The sequence below is a fragment of the Gavia stellata genome, chromosome 22 (genome assembly GCF_030936135.1).
Source record: "Gavia stellata isolate bGavSte3 chromosome 22, bGavSte3.hap2, whole genome shotgun sequence".
Taxonomy (NCBI): Eukaryota; Metazoa; Chordata; class Aves; order Gaviiformes; family Gaviidae; genus Gavia; species Gavia stellata.
The window spans coordinates 6,706,626-6,728,063 of NC_082615.1; the positions used below are offsets into that span (position 1 = coordinate 6,706,626).

The window sequence follows — 21,438 nt, forward strand, 5'->3', positions numbered from 1 at the left end:
AAGGATGTGTGTGTGCACCCACATGCACTCCCCTGTGTGGCTGGGAGCAAGGAGATATGAATTGATTCTTATAATATCTAGGGAGTTTTAATCACTCCTGGAGTCCATCTGCCTCCTTATGGAAAGGGGAATCTTAATGCCAGATTAGACAGAAAAGTGTCTTTCCTCTACCCACCTGCTTAATCTGGATGATGCAATTTATAAAGTGGCCAGATGCAGTTCTTCCCCTAGAAAAAGGTCTTCTGAATGTGTATTTGCCCCAGCTTTGGAAGCACTAGTAATGGGCTCAAGCTTGTTAAGGAGCCTACGAAACAGGATCAGACTTTTAGCCTGAACATCTCCTGCTCCGCTCTTCACGTTTGGTCTTGGTGCTGACCGCCATCCCCTCTGTTCTTTCGTTTTGGCTTGAAGAAGGAGGTTTGTCTCGTACAATCAAAATACTTCCCTGCTTTTTGACACACACCGTAAAAAGTTTATTTTACTCCTGGAACAGGAGGACTTGAAAGAGGTACTTTCTTCAGGACAGAAAAAGTTGATTTCAAACCATTTGCAATATTCAGAAAAGCACAACTGGACTCAGTATCAAAGTCACCTCAACCTCTGGTCAGCAGAGCAGCATTTACATGGGAAGGTGTACAGGAAAGACATGCAACCTGCATGCATAGCAAATTGAAGCAGCAAATGAGTGACAATGGACAACTGACACGAGCAAAAAGGGTCTAGGAACAAGCAGGAGGTCAGAGAGGAAGGGAAAGGATATCATGAAGTTCTGCAGTGAAGATGGAAGAAAACAATTCATAATAATAGTACCTGAGAAGATACCATCTCTGTGTAGCTGCTGAGAGTGTCCTCTGAAAACTTAGCAAGCTGCAGCAAGAGAAGAGACCAGTTACTATAATTGTGCTCAGAAATGTGTCATGAGGAACATCCTTCCCTAAATACTGTGCCTTCAGAGAGAAGAAAGCAGGAGTCCTGCTCTGTGGGAATCGCTGTACCAAGGCAGACCAATAATTCATCAAAGCAATTAAGTCTTTAATGGACTATGTCTTTATCTACTTGTGAAGCACAGTCAAAGTGCTTGGTGCTGTACATCACAGAAGAACACAGAGTCATTACCTAAATGACTACAGAGAAAATAATAGCAATTAGACCCAGTGGAGGCTCTTTCTGGATGGTTATTTTTAGATAGAAAGAGCCAGGATTGACTGATCTGTTTTTAAGCTGTAAGGGTCAGTTAAAAGAAGGGAGCTAGAAGAGTGGTTGCAAAAGCAGGTTCCTGGAACACAATGGACACAGAGGAATGAGGTGATGTGAACAGGTCGTGGATAAGAAATTAAAAGAAATTATAGCAGGGCACTACCATGGGGCTCTTGGAATTACACCGAGAAACTGACTAACTCAAAATCTGTGCATCCAGCACAAAGGAATTCCACAGTAGATGTAATTTTGAAAAACAGTTTAAATTTAAGTATATTCATAAGCATAAATAAGTATGGCAATTGTACGTAAATAAAAAGGCACCCCAAATAATAATGCAAATATTTGGCACTTTAAAAAGGATCAGTTTAACAAAGCTGAAAAAAGCCAAGACAAATTTTTCAGAAATAATTTCAACTGAAAACTATGAAGGATAATTAGGAACTGCTTTACAATTTTTTATTAAAATTTTAAAAAGCAACAATCCCATAGTAAAAATAAAAAAGTCCAGTTTTGAGTGGAAGTGAAAATAGAAGTAAAAATTAACATAAAAATAAGAAAAAGTATACCAGTAGGTAATTAAAACCAGTCCGCTGCTTGATGAAGACAGTGAAATTGCAAATGATATTGCGAGCAAGGCAGGCGTGTTAAATAAATATTGCTATTCCTTATTCAGTGATATAATCATACCATATGATAACTATGAAATATTTTCCATTCTAACACTAGCTACTGAAAGTAAATATGTTTAAATTAACAGGTCTGGACAACTTTCTAACTGTTACTGCTGATTTTGCAAAAGGCTTGAAGCATGGATTAAGTCCCAGTGCAAGGGAAGAAAGCTAATGTGGTGCCAATGCCTAAAAAGGGTAAGGAGAACAAACCAAGTTACCACAGGACCCCAGACAGACTTTGATTTCAGACAGAATAACAGAGCAGCTAATACGAGACTCAATTAAAAGAAAAGAAGTGGAATAACACAACCAGTGCCAAACACCACAAGTACAAGTACAAACTACTGTGATATCTTTTTTTATGAAATTACAAATTTGACTGATAAAAGTAATGCTTTTGACGTAGACCACTTGGTACTTTGACTTGATGCAAAATGCTTTACTGGTTTTCTAACAAAAGTAATACCAGAGAAATAGGGCCCATATGAAATATATTAGAAATGCACTATCTCCAAATGGAATAGAAACTGAGGAATTATTTGCAGTAGGATATGTTATACTAGCTCAAGCAGGGACAAATTCTGGGTATTTTGTTAACAGCCTGAAAGAAAACTAAAAAACATTACTTATCGAGACTGTAAACTAAACAAAGTTTGGAGCAGGGTCCAATGATAAAGAAAACAGCCCACTGTTACAGAACACTATGGATTGCTTGGTAAATAAGCAAAAACATGCATACCAAGAGGCACAAAAGTAAGGTGGCAAAAAAGGAGCAAAAATGAAGGTTGGACTCACAGGACAAGGACTCTATCATAGAAATCAGTAACCCTGTAGATTATCAGCTGAACAAAGCCTGGCCATTTAAAGCAGTGGCTAAAAGATCTAATATGATCCTTTGCTGCACTAACACAGGAACATCGAGTAGAAAGTCTAAATTATTCTGAAATTTAGCACAAGCACAACTGTTACTGGAATATTTTGTGTGTTTTGGAGATTCATAATTCTACAGTGATCCTGAAGCAGTGGAGAAAGCTAAGAGGAAAGCCAAGAGAAAGATTAGAGAGTTGGAAAATATGCTTATAGTGACTCAAGGTGCTTAAACTGTTTACTTAACCAAAGAGACGGTAAAAGGGAATGTGAGTATCTACACCAGACCAGAAATTTGATTGACATGCTCTTAAATCTAGGAGACAAAAAACGTAAATGTTCCAAGGGCTGGAAATCAGATAGTGCAAAAATTCCCACTAACATAGAATGCCCATTTTTAGCAGTGAAGGTAAATAATTACTGAAAAAACCTACCAAAGGCAGTACAAATGGTTTCAAACCAACATCAAATTCCTTTCTAAAAGGAATGCTGCTGTAGTCCAACTGTAGTAATGCAACTTGAGGCAGGGGCTCCTTTGCGGGGCCACTGGTTTGTGTCCTGCAGGATGTCTGACTAACCAGTCACAAGGGTCACCTATGGCCTTGAAAAACTGGGAATCAAACAGCTTGAACACGATGGGAGGGAGTAGAAGGTGGAGAAGAGGGTCACACAGGCCAAGTGATTGGAGAGGAAGAGGGTCTTACCTGCTACGTTTTGAACAGAGTAGAGAGAAGGAAGGAGTGAAATAGAGAGGCCAAGAGAAGACTGCCCTAGTCAAGGGGGAGAATGACCAAGGCACATCACAACGGCTGTTCTGCAGCAGCAAGGATGGAGGATCATGTTTGAGATGTCACAGAAAAAGCTGGCTGGACAGACTGAGTTGCCTGGACAAGAAAAAGGAGAAGACAGAAAGAACACAAGGAAGGTGCAAGTATGAGTGACAGGGCAAATGGGTACGTTGAGAATGACGAAGCAGGGAAGCCAAGGAGCTGTGGCTTTTCCCAGCCAAATAGCAAGGTGTGAAGGGATAGACGAAGGTTCCAAAGACAGAAACCAAGTGATGCTGAGAATGGGTGGTAAAGGAGAAAGGTAAAGCGAAGAAAACATTGAAAAGAGATGGCAAATGTGGAAACGCCACCGAGGGAGGTAACGTGTCCTCCCTCCCAAGACACGGGCAGCTTAGTCATGTACCACCTATAGGAAAAAGAATAGAAAACACAGACCCAAGGCCACAGAGGCCAAGGAAGGACAAGAAGGAGAGACAAACTCGGTCCAAGTACAGGCATAACAAAAGTCAGCACAGAAGACAAACATAGTACAGTGCATCTCACCAACACTGCCACCAGGAGAGAGCAAGAGACACCCATCAGTGTATCCAGTTCGGGATCACACACCCATCAGACTACCAAACTCCACTCCCCAAATCAGCACAACCACCAGAAAATCCTCTTACTCCTGACCTACTGCAAAGGCCATACCTGCAGGCAAAGCCCCAGAGCCTCAGGAAAGGACTGTTCAGCCCACACGTTAAAACAGGGAATTGCAGAGGATCTCATGTATCCTGTTCCTTCTCAGTGGCTAAACGTTCCCTAGATTAGCCACCACAGGGCATTTATCTCCATGCTGACCCCTCTGACAAATTATATTTAGCTTATAGAAAGTACATGCCTTGAAGAGATTTATGGAATCACTGGAGCTTCCTATCACCTTGGGATATCTGTAGACAGGTTGAAAAATTAAAACATCTGTTCAAGAAGCCACACTGTGCTCCAGTGGGAGGGCATAGCTGGGACAACCAAAGATACAAAGCTTTTACAATTATGTGGACACATCTGCTGAATTCACAGAGCCCTTCTCATCTCCTGCCCTTTTCTCTGCAATGGTTTGATGTGGAGAGACACCTACCAGTGAGGTGGATGAGGCCTTGCTCATCTGGGCCAAGACTCTGGCTTCTCCAAAGGCTGTAGCAAGAATCCACAGGACGGGAAAGAGCAATGGAAGGATGGGTAGGACACCATTCACCTGAAAAAAATCTGTAATCACCAGCAAGCACAGAGACAACAAGAAGTCAGACCTCTCACATGACATCTTTTCCACCACAGTGAGAGGATGGGTAAAAGGCAATGGCAGGAAGGAAGGAGACTGCTTGCATCGGAAGCAGTGCAACACAAGGAGAAGCACAAGAGAGGAGACACACACCCTTAAGGGTTTGTAATGAAGGAGGCCGTGAATAAACCACACCAACTTGCAGCTGGTTTTCCTGCTGAATTTGGCATCAACTCTTACAAGTTTAAAGGCAAAGGATACCATATATATATACACACACACACACATATACACATACATGGCAAGTGAGAGAGAGCAAACAATGTAAAGGGCAATCTAGGAGGAATGGCCAGGGTAGAGCTGTTGTCCTGCTCCACTGAGCGCTCCTGGATCCACCATGCACAAAGGCGTGCATAGGATGCTGTCATAGGATGAAGCAAGTGGCTGAGGGAGGGAATCAGTCTCAGTGGTGCTCTGGGGGGGAGGTGTAGTGGAGCTCAAAGCTCTCCTTTACCTGTAGCTGAAGAAGAGTGTACTGCCAAGAAGCAATTCCAGGAGCTTTGAAAATGAAGCGCACAGCATTGGTGATCAGGAAACCAGCCTGCAATTCAAACAGAGATGACACTGTCAGCTAACCACTAGTACTGGTAGGGAAGGAGTTTTCACTGCCTTATAACATTCTCAGCCCTGGGAAATTCTGGAAGATATACATGGTCTGCTGCTGCAGTTCCTCCCTCCACTCTCACTGCTAGATGGCTCAACATCTTTGTTTCTCTGAACTACCCAAGGTACACACAGAGTCAGCTGCATGAGTTAGGGCCTGGCCACAATTTCCTGTTGATGGCTGCAAATTCTTCACCTTTATTGACAAAACATGGCTATATTCAACAACAAAGGCTTGAAATGAGACCTACCAGTACAATAGGGACAGCATATTTCAGCATCACTGACTGTACAGTGAATCTCTCATTATCCAGGGCTGTCACAGGACGTGACAAAGCCATTTCCAGACACCACCTAAAAAACGGAAAATAGCTTGAGATTTCAACAACCAAGACCCTAACCCTGCACTTTCCTGAAATACAAACCTCCTAGTAGACCTGATTAGAATGCTGTGTACACGCTACGCTATGAGGGATGACCTTCAAAAGAGAAGCCAAGTTCTACAATAACAGCATTGCACTTGACATGGTAAATTTGCAGTGCTGTTGAGCAAACTCCCCAGGTCTCCTCACCCGCTTAACAGGAAGGCTCCATCGCCCCAGTGTGTACTGAAACTCCAAGAGGACTTTCAGATATCTGTATCTCCAGTTGACCAAAGGGTGTCATATCACTGGTTACATCAAATGCATGAAATCTGTGACCTCCCTGCATTGTTCAAATTTAGTTGGAAAGTAATGAGCTGAACAGTAATACTTAGCATATATGTGGTTTTATACATTAGCCTAACCTACCAGTTAAGGAGGGCAACTGAAGACAGACAGTAAGAGACTTACAGCATTCCCAGGTAATAAAGAAAACATAGCACAGCATATTTGAAAATTCCTGTCCTGGACTGGTAAGTCTCATTCTCTGCCGACACCAGGCAGCAACAGGGACATAGACAAGCAGTGCAGGCATTGTGCACTGTATTTAACGCACCTGACATTATCAATTATTGGGGTCTTCAAGACACGGAAGAGACGATACAGCTGAGGGTTCTGAGGTCCCTTCTTCACTTCTCCCCTTGGGGAGGGTGGAGGTGAGAAAGGTGGAAACAGATCTCCTGGCTCCAGAACTATGTGCTCATCATCCTAGGAAAAAAGGCAGAGAGCCCAAAGGCTGTACAGTCGGGGCCTTGGTGGAATCCTGCTGCGAAGGACTGGAGGTTTAGTCCAGCAGGATCCCTCCCACTGCAAGTGACACAATACGTGTTTGTCACAGTTCCCTCTCTCAGCTCTCAAAAATTCATTAGCTAAACTATTGCTTCAAACTTAAGCAAAATTAAATGCTTGTGTTCAAGCCCATCTGGCTATTTAATGAAAATTGCCATCTGGAGTGAAAGTTACGATAAAAAACAACAAAGGTAAATTTCAAGCTTTAAACTTTTTCCAATCTTCATGCAGCAAAATTTTTGCATAGATCTTGTAATTGATTTGTTAATTTACTTCTACCCCGGTATTTTATACTATCTTCTTTTATAATAAATCAGTAGTAAGGAGAAGGTCAAAGCAGACAAACTTTATTCCTCCACATTAAAAACAGGATAAAGTAGGGGGTTTGTATGTCATAACATCCTACTAGATAGATTCACTCCACTTATATTTAGCAGAGCATCATGATTTCCCCTTGACCCGGAAGAGATGGAAATATGGTGCTTCGGTATTACATTAGTGTTTCCTGTCCATTGCATTTGGGAGTTCATAGAGAAAATGCAGTTTGTCTAACAAAGCACTGTCCTTGACTGAACTGGAATTTCAAGCTATTTTCAAGGCCAGAAGAAATCAAACACTCCAATAATCTGTACAATGGGAATTAGAGTATTAGCAAGAAAATCCTGGGAAATATATTGTTACAGGCCAGGGAAATAAGACAACCAAGTTACCTTAATCCCTCTCAGAGAAGCAAATGACTCCTGGCCTGGCCTCAAAGCAATGACATCTCCTTCTACTAACAAGCTCACAGGCAGGTTAACAAGATGACCATCCCTGTAGGCCCAATGAAGGGACCAGGATGGGGCATAAGGCATGTGAAGGTCAGGGTACATGGAGTCTGGCCATTTCACGTCTTTGCCAAGTGTATCTGAAAGCACAAAGTGTGAAAGAATTAAGTGATAACAATTCTGGAGGGGCCAATCATACATCGATTTACATCCTGTAGTGGCTATAGGTCCTCCAGTGCTAAGCTCAGTCCATTCCCATGATCTTTTATCACCTCTTTCTTTCTTCTTGATGGCTTTTCCCCTCTCCCTCCACCCAGTATTAACAACTAAACATAGTCATTCTATAACCTTAAATATATAGTTGTACAACGGAAAAGCTAAAGGCTGTCCTCAAAACTGCCACGCTGAAATGAACTGCCTCCTCAGGTTCAAAAGCCCCCATTGAGACAATGCTCACGCACAGCAATTTATTTCCTCCTGTCCTATGTTGTGGTACAACCCCACGTATTCTTCCCTCATCATCTGCTGCAAGGCAGATATTTTTGTAAGATACTGAGGATTCAAATTACTCCAAAGCACAGACATAACAGACGCCTACCTGATAACATACAGATTGGAAGCACATGGCCACATGACAGCTCAAAATAACTATTCTACAGGACAGACATGAGTAGGACACAATTCTCACAGCCCATTTCTGTGTAACACAGGGGAAGGCTAGTAAGCTCAATTAGTAACGTATGTGATCAGGTTTGGAGAAAAATCCAATGGGAGGAAAACATAAATGCAAATAGACAGATGAATGAGACCTCACCATTTATCTTATCAACGATTGTCTGAAGTCTCCTCTCCACCTCTCTGCACTTCAGCCTCTCTTGACGCCCAATCATGAAGAGATCCAAGAGGAGAAGGAGGAAGAGTGCCAGTGCATTAACTATCTCAGCACCTTGGCTTTGCACAGCAAAACAGAAGAAAGCAGAAAGCAGATGAGGTTTGAGTAAATGAGCAGAATACACTGCCAGTCACCCACAGAGATAAATGCACACCTGCTCGGTTGTTTATTCCTACATCCCTCAGACTTATGGCTAAAAAAGAAAAGCAGGGGAGCTGTGATCACACTTCTTTAGAATAATGCCACCAGAGAAGTCTGAAAGGACCCATCTCAATTAAAAAAATACCCTTACAAATATGGTCAAGGCATGCTATGTTGCATGTGACAGCACAGTAACTTCTCCTATGAGCCATTAACTTCTCCAGTTTCAAAGCCTTCTTAAGTATGATAAGGCCTTAGGATTTTTCAAGATCTAGGAACACTGTAGAAAAAAAATCTCAGTCTCTCCACAGGACATTCTATGGGTCTATTAGAAGTAGAATTATGTTGGCTGAAGTTTTGTGAAAAGGACTGATAGGAACAGAATTACCAGTATGAGTATGCTAATGTCTAGATGTCTAGACAGAATGAGGGACAACACTGTTATGTCAGCCACACACAGTGTCAAGACGATGTAAAACTACCACCTTGCCTCAGTTAACCAGCATAGGATGTTTTACTTACCTCCCCTGTGGCTGGCTCCCATAGCAGCACAGCAGCAACAGCACTGCCAGAAGCATGAGAGATGCACCAGGCCAGTGGAAACAAGAACAACGGTTACCATGGTACAGAAAACTGCTCCTCCACACCTCCTACAAAAGGAGAGCAGCAGACGGTCAGCATTCATGAAATACAGAGCCAGACGTTTGAAAAAGCAGAGTGAGAAAGGGTGAAGGCAGCAGTTGACACTCCAGGGTGAATACAACTTTGTAAAACCCCTGAAAATCATAAAGAGCATCCCAGATCAGTTATGCGAATGCTACAGCACTAATGGATGCTCAGCTGGTGAGTCTGGGTGAACACTCTCTGCTTCACTCTTGCTTGGAAGAATGAAAGGGCTTCTGTGCCAGGCTGCCCCATTGTCACTAACCCAGAGAGGAACACTTTTGACATTTACGTACTGTGCATAAACACTAGCACTTTGTATTCAACACACACGCCAGACAAACATGGTGGACAAGGGGAGACTGTTGAGCTTCACAGCTCGCTCTCTCCACCTGATACAGACCCCCTAGGCACACTGCCATTAGTGGCTCTTGAAGCGCTTAGATCATTCACAGGTGAAGCTAAGCTCCTGTAGAGCTCCAGCATCCAGGAGAGAAGTGCTGAGAGAAACATACCCTTAAGTAATTCCTTGCTTGGGTCCCAAGGACTTTAGCAGTTCTACACCCAGGCACTCTGCAGCAGCAGTCTGGGAGGGAATGCAGCCAACTTTTGCTTAATCTTCAGCTTTGCTCTGAGAAGGAGAGACTGAATGCCCAACTTTGTGCTCTTTGGTGCCTCACCTTCCATGAAGTCACTTTTTTCCGTTCCTTCTGATGCCCCTCCAGCAGTGCTGACAACTGGTCTCTCAGGATTGTGAGGGCTTTCTTTGTGGTAAGGCCCAAACTTGAGGTCATCTCATCCTGAGGTGCCAGAAAAACAAACTGTTTAGTGCTTTCCTATTTTCTTTTTAGGCTTTTTCCTGGTGTCTGAGTGAGCACCCTACCATGAATGCCCTGTACTCATCATCACCAGTCTGATTCTCCATTTTCCTGAAATCATCTTCCCTCCTGTGAACTTTAGACTGCTGGCTGGAATTAGAGCACCTAGATAATATCAGGTAAACAAACCGGTCCTGACTGTGCCACATAAATACTTTATCAAAGCACACTACCAAGTCTTTTCTGCGAAACAAGATTCTAATCAGCAGAGTCTGGGGACAATACAAAGGGAGGCTGCTCACCTCTGAGGTTACACAGGCTTGAACTGGTATCAGCTTGTAGAGACAACAGAACACAGACAGTTATTGTAGAATTTTAATGATACAGGATGGATTTTGCTAACAGTAATAACAACTAAGTAGTAGAATATCTGCAATTCTAAACAAGAGTGGTTTGATTTCTACAACTGCTCTTTACAAATTTTTGGTTACGAATCCTGCCTCTGTGGCTACTTTGACACAGAAACTTCCAGATTTAAGTGCTAGGCAATGCATCAGTTCAGGCAGAGACACGACTCCAGCATCAACTCCTCCTTTTACAAAAGAAAGCACTGGAGATTTAAGTGCTGAACTGTGTGAACATACAGTGCTGAGGAAGCACACAGAGTCCAGACCACTGCTCCCTCACTCTTCAGCAAAGACACAGCAGCCTGAACGGACGCAAACCAAGAGCGTGCCATCTGATGCTGATAACAATAAAGTGGGGCAAATGCTTGCATTTCTGGGGCAAGAACACAAGCACTTACCTTCCTTTCAAATCATAGAGGCTGCTGTGAGGTACTGTGGGTACCAGATCACTGAAAGTGAATGAAGGAAAAGCAGGCAGGTGGCTATGAGAGGGCTATAGCACTTATCATCGTATTGGTCAATAAAAGTTCTCACTTGCATTTCATGTTTTAATACAAACACCCTGAGGGTGTACAGTGCATAGGATATCCTGCACATTAGAAACACTCAGGTGTATCATACTGTTTACAGAGTACAGAACTACTGAACACAAAGCAAGCAGAAAGCTTCCGCCTCCGGTCCCCACCAGTGTGACACACAGCCCAGCAAATACAGCTCAGGCAGGAGCTGCAGCTCTTCCTGCTATTGCAGTCACCAGCTCTTCCCAGCCCTGCCAAATCCACCGTGGTCTCAAACTGCAGCAGCTCTGCTCTTCAGGAGCTGCATGCATGCACCCAACTCTGCAAGTGCAGCTCAGCTATGATCTGCACTTTTCTTCCTGTTCCTTAACTGAGTGGTTTCATGATGAACATATACCAGAAACTCATCTCAAACTTCAGACTTATTTGCATTGACAGTCCAATCCACAACTGAAATGTAAGCGTCCAGGAATAGCAGATATTATAATAGCTATAATAGCTCTTTAATAGCTCTATAATAGCTCTTTAAACTACCATCTACCACACACACACACTCCCCACCTATCAGGGACAATTTGAAACAGCAAATTTTGGCCAGGCAGAGTCTAGCAATGCTGCTTTAGCTGCACTTTTACAAAACTAAAAATAATCCTGCTGTAGTTTTCATTCTCTGTGTCAGTTTTAGGAATAGAGGAAGCAGTTCTGTGTTGTTCTTGGAAGCAGCCCAGGTAACATCAGCACAGGACTAAACATAGGAGTCTCTCAAAGACTCCCAGAGGAGAAGATGGCAGGCAGCGTAGCTGGCAACGGACATGCTGCTGCACCACGGGACTGCTGCAAACAGGAGTGCTTGAGAGCAACGCGGAGCAAGTGACAATAAGGTTTCTCTCTCTCCGCTGACTGCTGCCTGTTTGGGGCATAGCAAAGCACCCATAAAAACACTCACCATCTCCAACACAGGGAAAGCAGACAGATAAATAAAAGACACAGAATGAAAGGCAGCAATAATAAGGGGGGCTTTAACTGAAAAGCAAAGTCTGCTTAGACACCAAGCTGGTTCCAACAGATACATCAAGAGCAAGAGAAGGAGAGGAAAGCTGCACTTAATGCCAACATCTAGTACAGTCACACACTGCCTGGAAAGAGAAACTGCCACATCACAGCAGGCAGCGAGCAGAAAAAGGCAGCAAATCCAGAGGTAATCAAAAAGGTTCCTGAAATACTTGCACACCTGCTCCAGTCGTTACACAGGAGTTACTGTTTTGCCGTAGTATCAGTCAAGGCAAGGGCAGCCACAAAGGAAGGTGGCTGTAACAGGTGAGAAAGAACAAGTGCAGAGTGTGGCAGGGCTGGGGAGGAAGAACAGCAGGAAGGGCAGGATTGTTAAAACACCCATCCTGACACCTAAAACATGGAGTATTCGGCAAAGCAGGCAGAGCCAGCCTGGTAAACAAACACTGTAATAACGTGAGTGAGAGGCTGCCTGCGGTGACTCAGATAACCTACTGCTGGTGAGCATCAAAAGGAAAGCGCTGGGAACCAAGGAATGAAAAGGACAGGTGAGAAGAGCCACCCTGAGCTCCTGGCAAGGGGCAGCTCTAGGTTTTCACAACAAGAGCTGCCCTGCTAAGTCATCAACTGCTAATGAGGCATTTTTCAAATGCCCTGAAGTAAATCTTCGTATAATGCAAACCTAGGTGCTCTTAAGCTGTCCCAGAGGGATCTTCCCAGCCTTTCATCAGCTGCAAGTGCTCTTCCTGCCACAAAACAGGAGGTGAGCACCCCAGGGTGAAGAAGCCATTCACAGGAGGTGTCAGTTCATTAATATAAATCTCAACATTCACATCTTTGCTTTGGAAAGTTGAATTCAAAGAGTAACCTGCTAATTTTCAGGTCAAAACAAAAACAGTGAGACACCTTCCCACCCAGCTGCCTTAGCATAGGGTTTCCTCTGAAGAACAAAAAAAAGAAAAAGAAAAAACAGACAGTAAATTCCAGGTTACAGTGAAAACAAACCTCTGATGGGTATATCAGGAGGCATTTTAAAAGGCTATACTTTCCTTTTGCCCATGCCTAAAGGGAAAAAGTCCTGAGGAGAAAATGAGCACTTGCTTCTTCCTTTGCCCCGAGAGGCTGGAAAGCACATGAGCCCCTAAGTGCACTTACGGCTCTTCTGGAGCTGACCCCTGCCCCGGCTATCACAGCCATGGTCCGAGAGGCGTGACTGAAGCCAGGTAAACACGGGATGATTGCAAACCTCTCCCTTGCAGACGATAATGCATCTCTCTTAGCGTTGTAATCTGCAGGATGGCTATTAAGGAAAAAGAACACAGTGCAGGCCATTTTTTTGTATATGTGATTTCATTTTCTAGAGGGAATGAACGCGCTGAGGTGCAGACTAGATGGGAAGATGAAAAGATGCGTGAATGGGCTCCTCTTTTCTCCACTTTCAGTAAACATCCTAAATGTTAAATTACTGCTTAGCTTGCCTGCAAACATTAGGGAAAGGGAACCTGAGCTAGATCTAGCAAATGCCCAGGTTTACGAGCTGGTTGGCTCTTCAGGAAGGAGACAAGAAGCAGCTAATAGCTAGGGGATGGGAAGCCACAGAATCTGTAGACTTTTCTTTGCCTTCTCCTCTCAGTTGGCCCTCCGTAGTTTGACAGGGGGAAATTAGTTGGCAAAATACCCAATGATCCAGGAGCTTGTTTAAATCTGTAGCCTTGCCTGGCTCACAGCAAAAAGGTTTCCTTCGCCTTCCTCATGGGTTGCAGGAGCGTTTTCAGACCGATAGGTAGGAAAAGAGTGGTTATCTTCTGATTTTTCCTCTCACAATGTGAAGTTGTTTCTGACCATCACCACCTACTCGTGTCTGCTTCCCGCAGCTCAGCTCCATCCTCACACAAAACCACCACTGGTTCCTGATCTCTCTCCCTAAAATTCCCATCCTGTTCTTTTACATATAGAACCATTCAAGAATATCTTAAAAGTTTATCAGCTATTCTCACACTCTCTGCTATCTGATGAATGGACAGTTCCTTCTTCAAGAGGAACAAACAAGCAGAGGTCAGAATGTATACAGGTGAGAAATGGACACAAAATATTAGTATAAGTCCTCTTATATTTTCATACAGCCATTACGCACCCATAGTTGCATATATATTTGTTGTACCAGTAAATGTTGATATATATATGTGGTGTTGTATCGCATGAGCCAAACAGTTTTTTTAAATAATAGTGGAGCACCAAATATATTCTTTGCTTTACAGAGCAAAGTGGGTTGAATCATCTTCTGTCCTCTGTGGATTCAGTCTCTTGCAGAATAAGGGCTTCTCACCAAGGCTGCTGTACACTTGAATGTACTGCCTTTACAAAGACTGTTTAAACAAATAAGGGAATAGAAAACATAAGATTTGCTAGAAGCTTCAATTTTCACAGACTGCAGATCCACCCCTCTGACTCAGAGTGGTATGGAAAACCCCTACGAGGCAGCTGTCAGATTGTTTCCCTCTTTCCAGGCTGTATACACTAGGCCCCTTTTTTAACACTTCTACTCAATTGCTTTTCAGATTTAAACAGTTGGAGGCGGGAAACTAGGCAGCAGAATGTTCTTCCTTTTTCTGAGAGCTATTTTGCATTTCTTAACAGAAAAAGAAGGCAGTTTTTAATTTAACAATGACATTTTGCAGGCTATTAATCTACTTCAAGGATTACACCTCCTGAAATGTAAGCATTATTCACAGTTTCAAAACCACGTGAGAAGGAGTAACTCCACCAAATATATTTGCATTTAGTACTGTAAGTCAGATTCTTGCTTAGGATAAGGCACAATATGACACATAGTGGGTTTTTTTGGGTCTCATCAGAGACAATGGCAGACATCATTCACATGACAGCAAACAATTTCTTGGGGCCACATTTCTTACAGCAGGCTAGTGCTAGAGAGGGATTTATTCTTGTTCTAAAACAAATCATACATGAGTATGCTACAGCTCTGTCTAACTGTGGCTACTGAGTTAGTGCTCAGACCGCCTGAAATGGCATATCCATGCTACAGAATGATAACAGATGTAGCCAACACAGCCAATGTACAGGCCACTCTGGGCCAAAGTTTCCCTTTACTACCCACATCCTTGGTCCCAATTATGCTTTTTGTCTTTCTTAGTGCTCACCTGGTTACTTTTCAAAAGAGGTCTGATCCCTGACTCCAAGCAAGAGTGCTTCTCTAGTGACCCAGGCTACCAGAAGGCTCCACCCTGACACAGTCCTCCTCCACAGGATGATCTTTTGATTAAGACTCTGGACTAATTGTCAGAACAGCTGGATTCTGTTCCTCCTTTTGCCACAGATTTTTGCATGGCAGTGTGAAAATTGGATGCTCCTCTGAGCCTTAGTTTCTCATCTCTATAATGGGACTACCAACCCCCTACCAACTGTAGGCGTTGCGAAGATTATAATATTCACCAACCCACCTGAACACTACTGGACAGCACAGAAAAAAGAAATACATGTTGATACCTGCATGATTCAGGCAGCTCCATCAAGAAGATCATGGCTCTGTGGGGACCACTGCCTTTAAAACTGGACATACTGGGAAAGGTACCAGAAGGCACAATGAACACAGCTATTAAACTTGTTTTAAATACCACCTGACAGGAGCTTGGCAGCCACAGCTTAGCTGTTGGTGGTCTCAAATCAAATGGAACAAGCGAAGTCTTCAGCACAGCAGTGCCCAAATTAATGGACAGAGCAATAGTCAACAACTGTCTCCTTCCTCCATCTGCAGCAACAGTATGAAAGGCAGCCCAGACCTCCCCCTGCCCCTGGACAAAAGAGCCCCCACAGTTCGGTAACTGGGTGCCTGCGGGGGCTCCAGTGTGGACGCTGGCTTTGAGGCTCCCCACAGCCCATCACTAGCAGGGCCTGCAGACTTACACTGCGAAGAGACACAGCTGCAGGTGCACAGATCTCTCAGAGATCTGGCCAAAGCAACACTAATCAGCCGTCTGAATCACCACTGCATTTTGGTGTGAACAGAGTCCATTTTAATCCGGACAATGACATTCAAATTTTACGCCCTCCGTAAAGCACAGAGTAAGATGCCAACAGGCATGATCAACCTTTCGACACAGGTAATGCAAAGCCCAGTGCTTTGCTTCTCCCTCAGCTGATGATAGGAGTGCAACGGCAGAGAAAGAAGCGACTGTTCCTCAGGTAACAGCCCAGTTTCAAACTCTACATTCCCCGATCTGTCTCTTTGGTCCTGTTTGCAGCAGCAAATCCCCAACCATAGTTACCTGCCCCACCAGGCTGCTGGCGAAATGAGGTAGTGTTTATGCAGCGCTTTGAAGCTCACCTGTACTATGCAATTATCGAGCTTTAATTACTGTAATTTATCCAGTTACAGTATTCCTCCAAGTTCAGAGAGCAGTTAGGGGTCCATATTTATTCTGGCTTCAACACACAGCATACTGCTTTATGCCAATGCAGAGCTTACTCCAAGGGATGCTAATCCCTCCCAGAGGCCAGCAATGCTCAGAAATCCACAGAACTTCAGCACATCTTTCATCCCCCCGTTAGTTTCCTTCCCATCCCCACTTCTTTAGCTGAAGACTTTGGGGACTAAAACTATGAGACAACCTAGCAGATGCACTGTTAGACATGTTTCAAAGGGATAAGGAGGTTCAACAGCTACAGATCAAAGCCCATAGAAGAAACAGACAAATTTAAGTCATGAGGCAGAGGCACAGCAAAGCAGGAGTCAGCAGCTAAAATCATGTTTGGCCCCTCCTGTTGGTTCTAGGGTTAAATCTGCAGTTTAAAACAGAGCTTCTTTCCCCACCACCTCCAACATCAAGCCACTCTCTAGCTAAAATCATCATTCACTGCTTCATGTCCTACCATAACCTCTTTCCCCAAAACATCAAAGCTCTTCATGCATCATCACATCAGGCAGGATGCAGGTTGGGGAGGGAGAGAGGGAAAGCCATTTTGAATTTAAATGTTAAGGGAGAGAAACTTACTTTGCGGCATTTGCCTTGGTGGGGGATCCAGAGATCAGCCTGCTTGAAGAGCATCTGGGCTAAATTCCTGTGCCACTTCCCCAGCAACTTGCACTGCTGCTGCCCTCCAAAAATGAGAGAGCAAAGAGGGAGAGAGAGCAAGACTGTGCAAAGCCCAGCGCTGCAGAGAATGAGACAGAAGCAGCAGAGTGAAGCACCAGTCTGCTGATTAATTCAGCCTGTTTCCAGTCACGCTGCAGATCCAGCAAGGAGGCGGTGGATGGGGGTGGGGGATGAGGGATAGAAAGGGAAAAAAAAAAGGCAGAGAGAGAAGAAAGTTTGCCCAGGATAGCACCAGATGTCTGTAAGAATGGTTCATTCATCAGATAGAGCCGATGCAGACAGAATCCCTGGGTTCCCTGCCTGTAGAGATGGATATGCATGCACAGTAAGGGTTGATGCTGACAGACAGGGGTCTGTGGAAAAGCAGATGGCAAATTAGACAGGACAAAGTGCTATAAAATATACTACAGGGGAAGGAACACCTGAGCAGGCAAGGAAAAAGACTAGATTGAGACAGAGAGACCCAGGAATACTAACTCCCCATCATAAATCTAGGAGAGTCTTCCAGATGACTCCACAGCTTTGGATTCAAGCTCAATTTAAAAATATAAGCATTTGCTATTTAGACAAGTTAGATGGCTACAGGTCCAATCTGAAGTGTCCCCTCCCTCTTCTCTTGTTGATAGAGAAAGCAGCAAAAGCCCCTCTCAGCACCCAATATTCATACATCCTGAGCCTCACAATCTAAACCAAAAGGTGCGTGTAAATTCTTCTTAGCCATGTGCCATGGCTGGGGCTCCCCATTTACTGACACCTGGGCAGTGGCACAGAGAAGGCAAAGGACTAGTGTAGACAGGAAAGGGCTGAGTAGAACAAGAGGTAATGGGATAAAAAGGCCTTCGGAGGTAAAGATGGAATGAGCCTTCTCTCATTCTCATCTTCTACAGGAATGCTTCCTTCTCATTGTTGGAAGGAAGCACCTTTGTAAGTGGGTTTTTATATACCACTTCAGTGCTGTCCTAATTCTGTCTGGGACTTCCCGGTTCTGCAGAGCAATCACTAAACCAATTACTTTCATTCCACATAGAAAAGGGTAAAGAACTGGCCCAGCCAAGAACCACGTCAATAGCTTGCCAAGGATTACAGCTGGCCTGTAGAAAATGGAACAGACAGGCACTGGAAAGGCTTCCAGTCTCAGCATATCATGTAGCTTTGAAGACCATGTACAGGTGTCGGGACTCGCCCTCCTTCCCTGGCCAAGCTCTTCACTTCCTTTCCTTCCCTGAGATTCAGATGCCTAAATAGGCACAGCCCATATTCCGTGTTTCAAGTTAGAAGCGCAGAGATTAAGAGGTCTCAATATTTACAATAAACCCAACACAGGGTCTAGTTATCACATCTCTGTTGGCACTGAATTACACATCGGTATGTAATCTTGCAAAGCTCTTAAAGCCAAAGTTGAAGGGAAGCAGATGCTGCATTTAATGTAACTTCAGGAGAAAGCAGGGGGAGAAAGAGGCAAGACATCCTTCATCCTTCTGTAGGGCATTTTGTTTCCTAGACAACAATTTTAAACCGCAGAGAGGAACAAAATGTCCTAATGGCACAATTTTTCCGTCCTTCTTCTTTTCCTGCTGAGAAACTACTCACCTACTCACTTCAACACAAAGAAAAAAGTAAGGAGAAAAAAGAAAGGATCAGCAACAAAAACATGGGGTAAGAATGGACAAACCCTCACACAACATACATGTAACACCCTCCTCTTATCATAGTGCTTGTTGATCTGTTTCCCATGGCTCTGCACCTTCTGGAGATTCAAATGAATGTGAACAAAACAACTTGCTGGTGATAGTGCAATACCAGGAATAACCCTTGTGCTTCATGCAGTTAAGAGGTCCCAACACAACTTTCTTCCAGCTCAAAAACTCCAGCTTTGGTCATGAACACAAATGGAAATGGATCAAACTGCCTCTTCTTGTTTACCCCACTGTCGAGAGACCTTGCTCTAAAGTGTTTTGCATAGGGCAGTAATTTGTACTATGTAGCTTCCTTCTGATGTCAGCTGGTATCATAAATTGCATCTGGACATGCATTTGTGCATTAAATAACAATGTGCTGCCTTTGAAAGAGCAGAAGCTGTAAACTTGAGAACTGAAGATAAAACTGCAGGTTAAAGTAAAAGGCTGAGTATAAAGGCAGAGGGAAGGGACTGAGATGCATACAAAAACTGCAGCATAGATGAGACGCCTGTGGAAAAAGGATCAGTTTGTGAAAAAGGCCTTGGAAGAAGAGCTGAGGTTTTAGAGAACAGCAGGGAATAAAAACCAAAGATACTGTTACTGGCAAGATGAGAAGAGGCAAAGGACTTAGGCTACTTTTCAGTCCAAAGGTAGGACTGCAGCTCTTGTTAGGCATCCTGGAACAAGATAGCTCAGGACCAACAGTGCAGCAGCTGGAGCAATGTGGAGTACAGCACAGGCCCCCTGAATACATTTCCGGGCTCTGGCCAGGAGGCACGGTGCTGTATCCAGGCTGCAGCAATTACACTGGGTAATACAGCTCAGTTGTTATTGGTAACTGTGGAATGGATGATGTCAATAATTTTTAATAGATGGTGTTGCTGCAAATACAGCCTGCGTCTAAAGTAACTTAAACTCACGAGCCTAACACTGTCCTGTGGCAATCAATGTTGCTGTCTGTCTTGGTATATGCTGAACGGGTCTTGGAGCAGAGATTCTGGCACCTTTCAGAAGTATTAAATTCACTTCAGAAATACACAGAAAATTAAAAAATCAGGAGAAGAGTGGAAAGAACACAATATCAGCACATTTAATTTAAGAAGGTTTTGGCACTGCTCCTAAAATACTCTCTGCCTTTCTCCGCAGTGTCTGACTTCTGGAAAAAATTGGAAGGCAGCCTACATTACACCTGACAAACTGATCCTCAGCCATTTCTGACAACGGAACTGTATTAGCTGACTGGAGCCAGAGGACAAGTCTCTCATCTTCTGAGTGACACATGTCTGTGCTGCAGCAGTGCTCAGAGCATGTCTTCTGTTCCAGGAGTGCTAACTCTTCATCACACACATATATTACAGCAAAGAGATTGCTTTCAACTAGATTTGGAACTGATATTTTCACTTGGGTTCATTTTATTTTTAGCGTTTCAAAATAAACCTACCACATCAAATTTACCACTGAGGTCACATAGCAGGTTAATTTATTCCCTTATCAGCATATAAGTGTCCAAGTTCTTCACTTTGGAAAGGATGATGGATTCCACCTTAAAGGGGATGAAACAAGGATCTGCAGTATTGAAAAAAAAAAAGGAGGAAACTCCTTAACACCAAATAATATACTGCTAACAAGAATAAAACCATGGTCTTTCCTCAGAATCCAAACAAAGTAAGTTGTAAAATGTAGCTGTATGTATCAATGGGTTTTTTTACTTCCTATTGAAAAGAGTGTGATGATCTCTTGCCTTCACTTTTAATCCCCATTCAGAAAGGAGGGAGAAAAAACTTCAGTAAGTTAGGAGAGGCGACTAGGTCTTCAGAACACCATGATTCCCCCCGCAGTCTCCCTGTGCAGGACACTTTCCTAATAGGCCTTTTAAAGTTCTATTACAACACTGTCCACACTGCTGCCTGTCCAGCAATTCAACACGCTCTTCCTGTGTTGTACAATGAAGAATGTCATATGAGAAAGAGAGAGATGAACCAAAGATAGTGGCCTAGAGTGAAACTGTCCCCACTGTGCTCTGCCATGGCTGCAGCAATGCCAGTGTTGGCACTCAGATCCTACACAGAACACACCCCTGTACAGAATGATCATTGCATCATCTCTTAAAATGATCAATACCAGATTAGCGCATGATGTCATTAACAAGAGAATAAATAGATAATTATCCTCATTGTAATGTTACCTCCATAGTAACACAGCATTTTGATATAAAACAACATAGTTCAAGCACATCCTCCGAGCATACCAGCAGCGAGAGGTTCAGGCATGAGTAAACCCAGGCCTTCTTGGTCTAGCACACTACAGAACCAAAACCCTAGCAAATAAGAAGTCTAGTAGGCAAGTGCAAGAGCTGATGTGAAAAAATGAGTACCTTTTAAGTCACTTACACTGCTGTAGTAATGTTTTAGAGCAGGTCCCAGTCTAGGTGATTAACGGGTACTTTGCACTAATGAACAAAACCACTTCTTGATGCTGTAAGCACTGTAAACAGAACAGCAACAAAGGGATGCACCCAGAATAACAGAGACAGCAAACATGATCTGGCAGACAAAGCTAATAGTGTGGTGGAGAGAGGGACACCAAAAAGGAAAGCCAAGAATGTTCTCTTACCAGAGTCAGCTGAGAGCTTGGTATGTATACTGTTTGTTCTCCGCTGGTCTCAAACTATGTGTCCCATTTCTAATTGGGATCCAGAATTAGGACCAGTTCACTTTTTTGAGTGAGAAGTACATTTAATACTCAGGTGGCTGCTGAAACATGGCTAAAA

The 21,438-nt window shown here is 43.6% G+C and overlaps 1 protein-coding gene across 4 annotated transcripts in view; it reads right to left on the reverse strand.

The window, feature by feature from the left end:
* The window catches only part of TMEM94 (transmembrane protein 94), a 52,362-nt gene that overhangs the window by 21,693 nt on the left and 9,231 nt on the right, over positions 1-21,438 (reverse strand). For 2 of the 4 annotated variants that reach the window (XM_059828330.1, XM_059828327.1), the window contains exons 1-10: positions 16,888-16,941; positions 9,802-9,921; positions 8,981-9,108; positions 8,240-8,376; positions 7,369-7,565; positions 6,426-6,577; positions 5,699-5,801; positions 5,299-5,385; positions 4,644-4,760; positions 811-867 (exon numbers count right to left, since the gene is read on the reverse strand). In XM_059828330.1, coding sequence (XP_059684313.1) covers positions 811-867; positions 4,644-4,760; positions 5,299-5,385; positions 5,699-5,801; positions 6,426-6,577; positions 7,369-7,565; positions 8,240-8,376; positions 8,981-9,108; positions 9,802-9,921; positions 16,888-16,941 — 1,152 coding nt within the window. Of the gene's footprint in view, positions 1-810; positions 868-4,643; positions 4,761-5,298; positions 5,386-5,698; positions 5,802-6,425; positions 6,578-7,368; positions 7,566-8,239; positions 8,377-8,980; positions 9,109-9,801; positions 9,922-16,887; positions 16,942-21,438 lie in introns of those variants that run through there. The other 2 variants (XM_059828328.1, XM_059828329.1) reach the window with 1 other exon arrangement.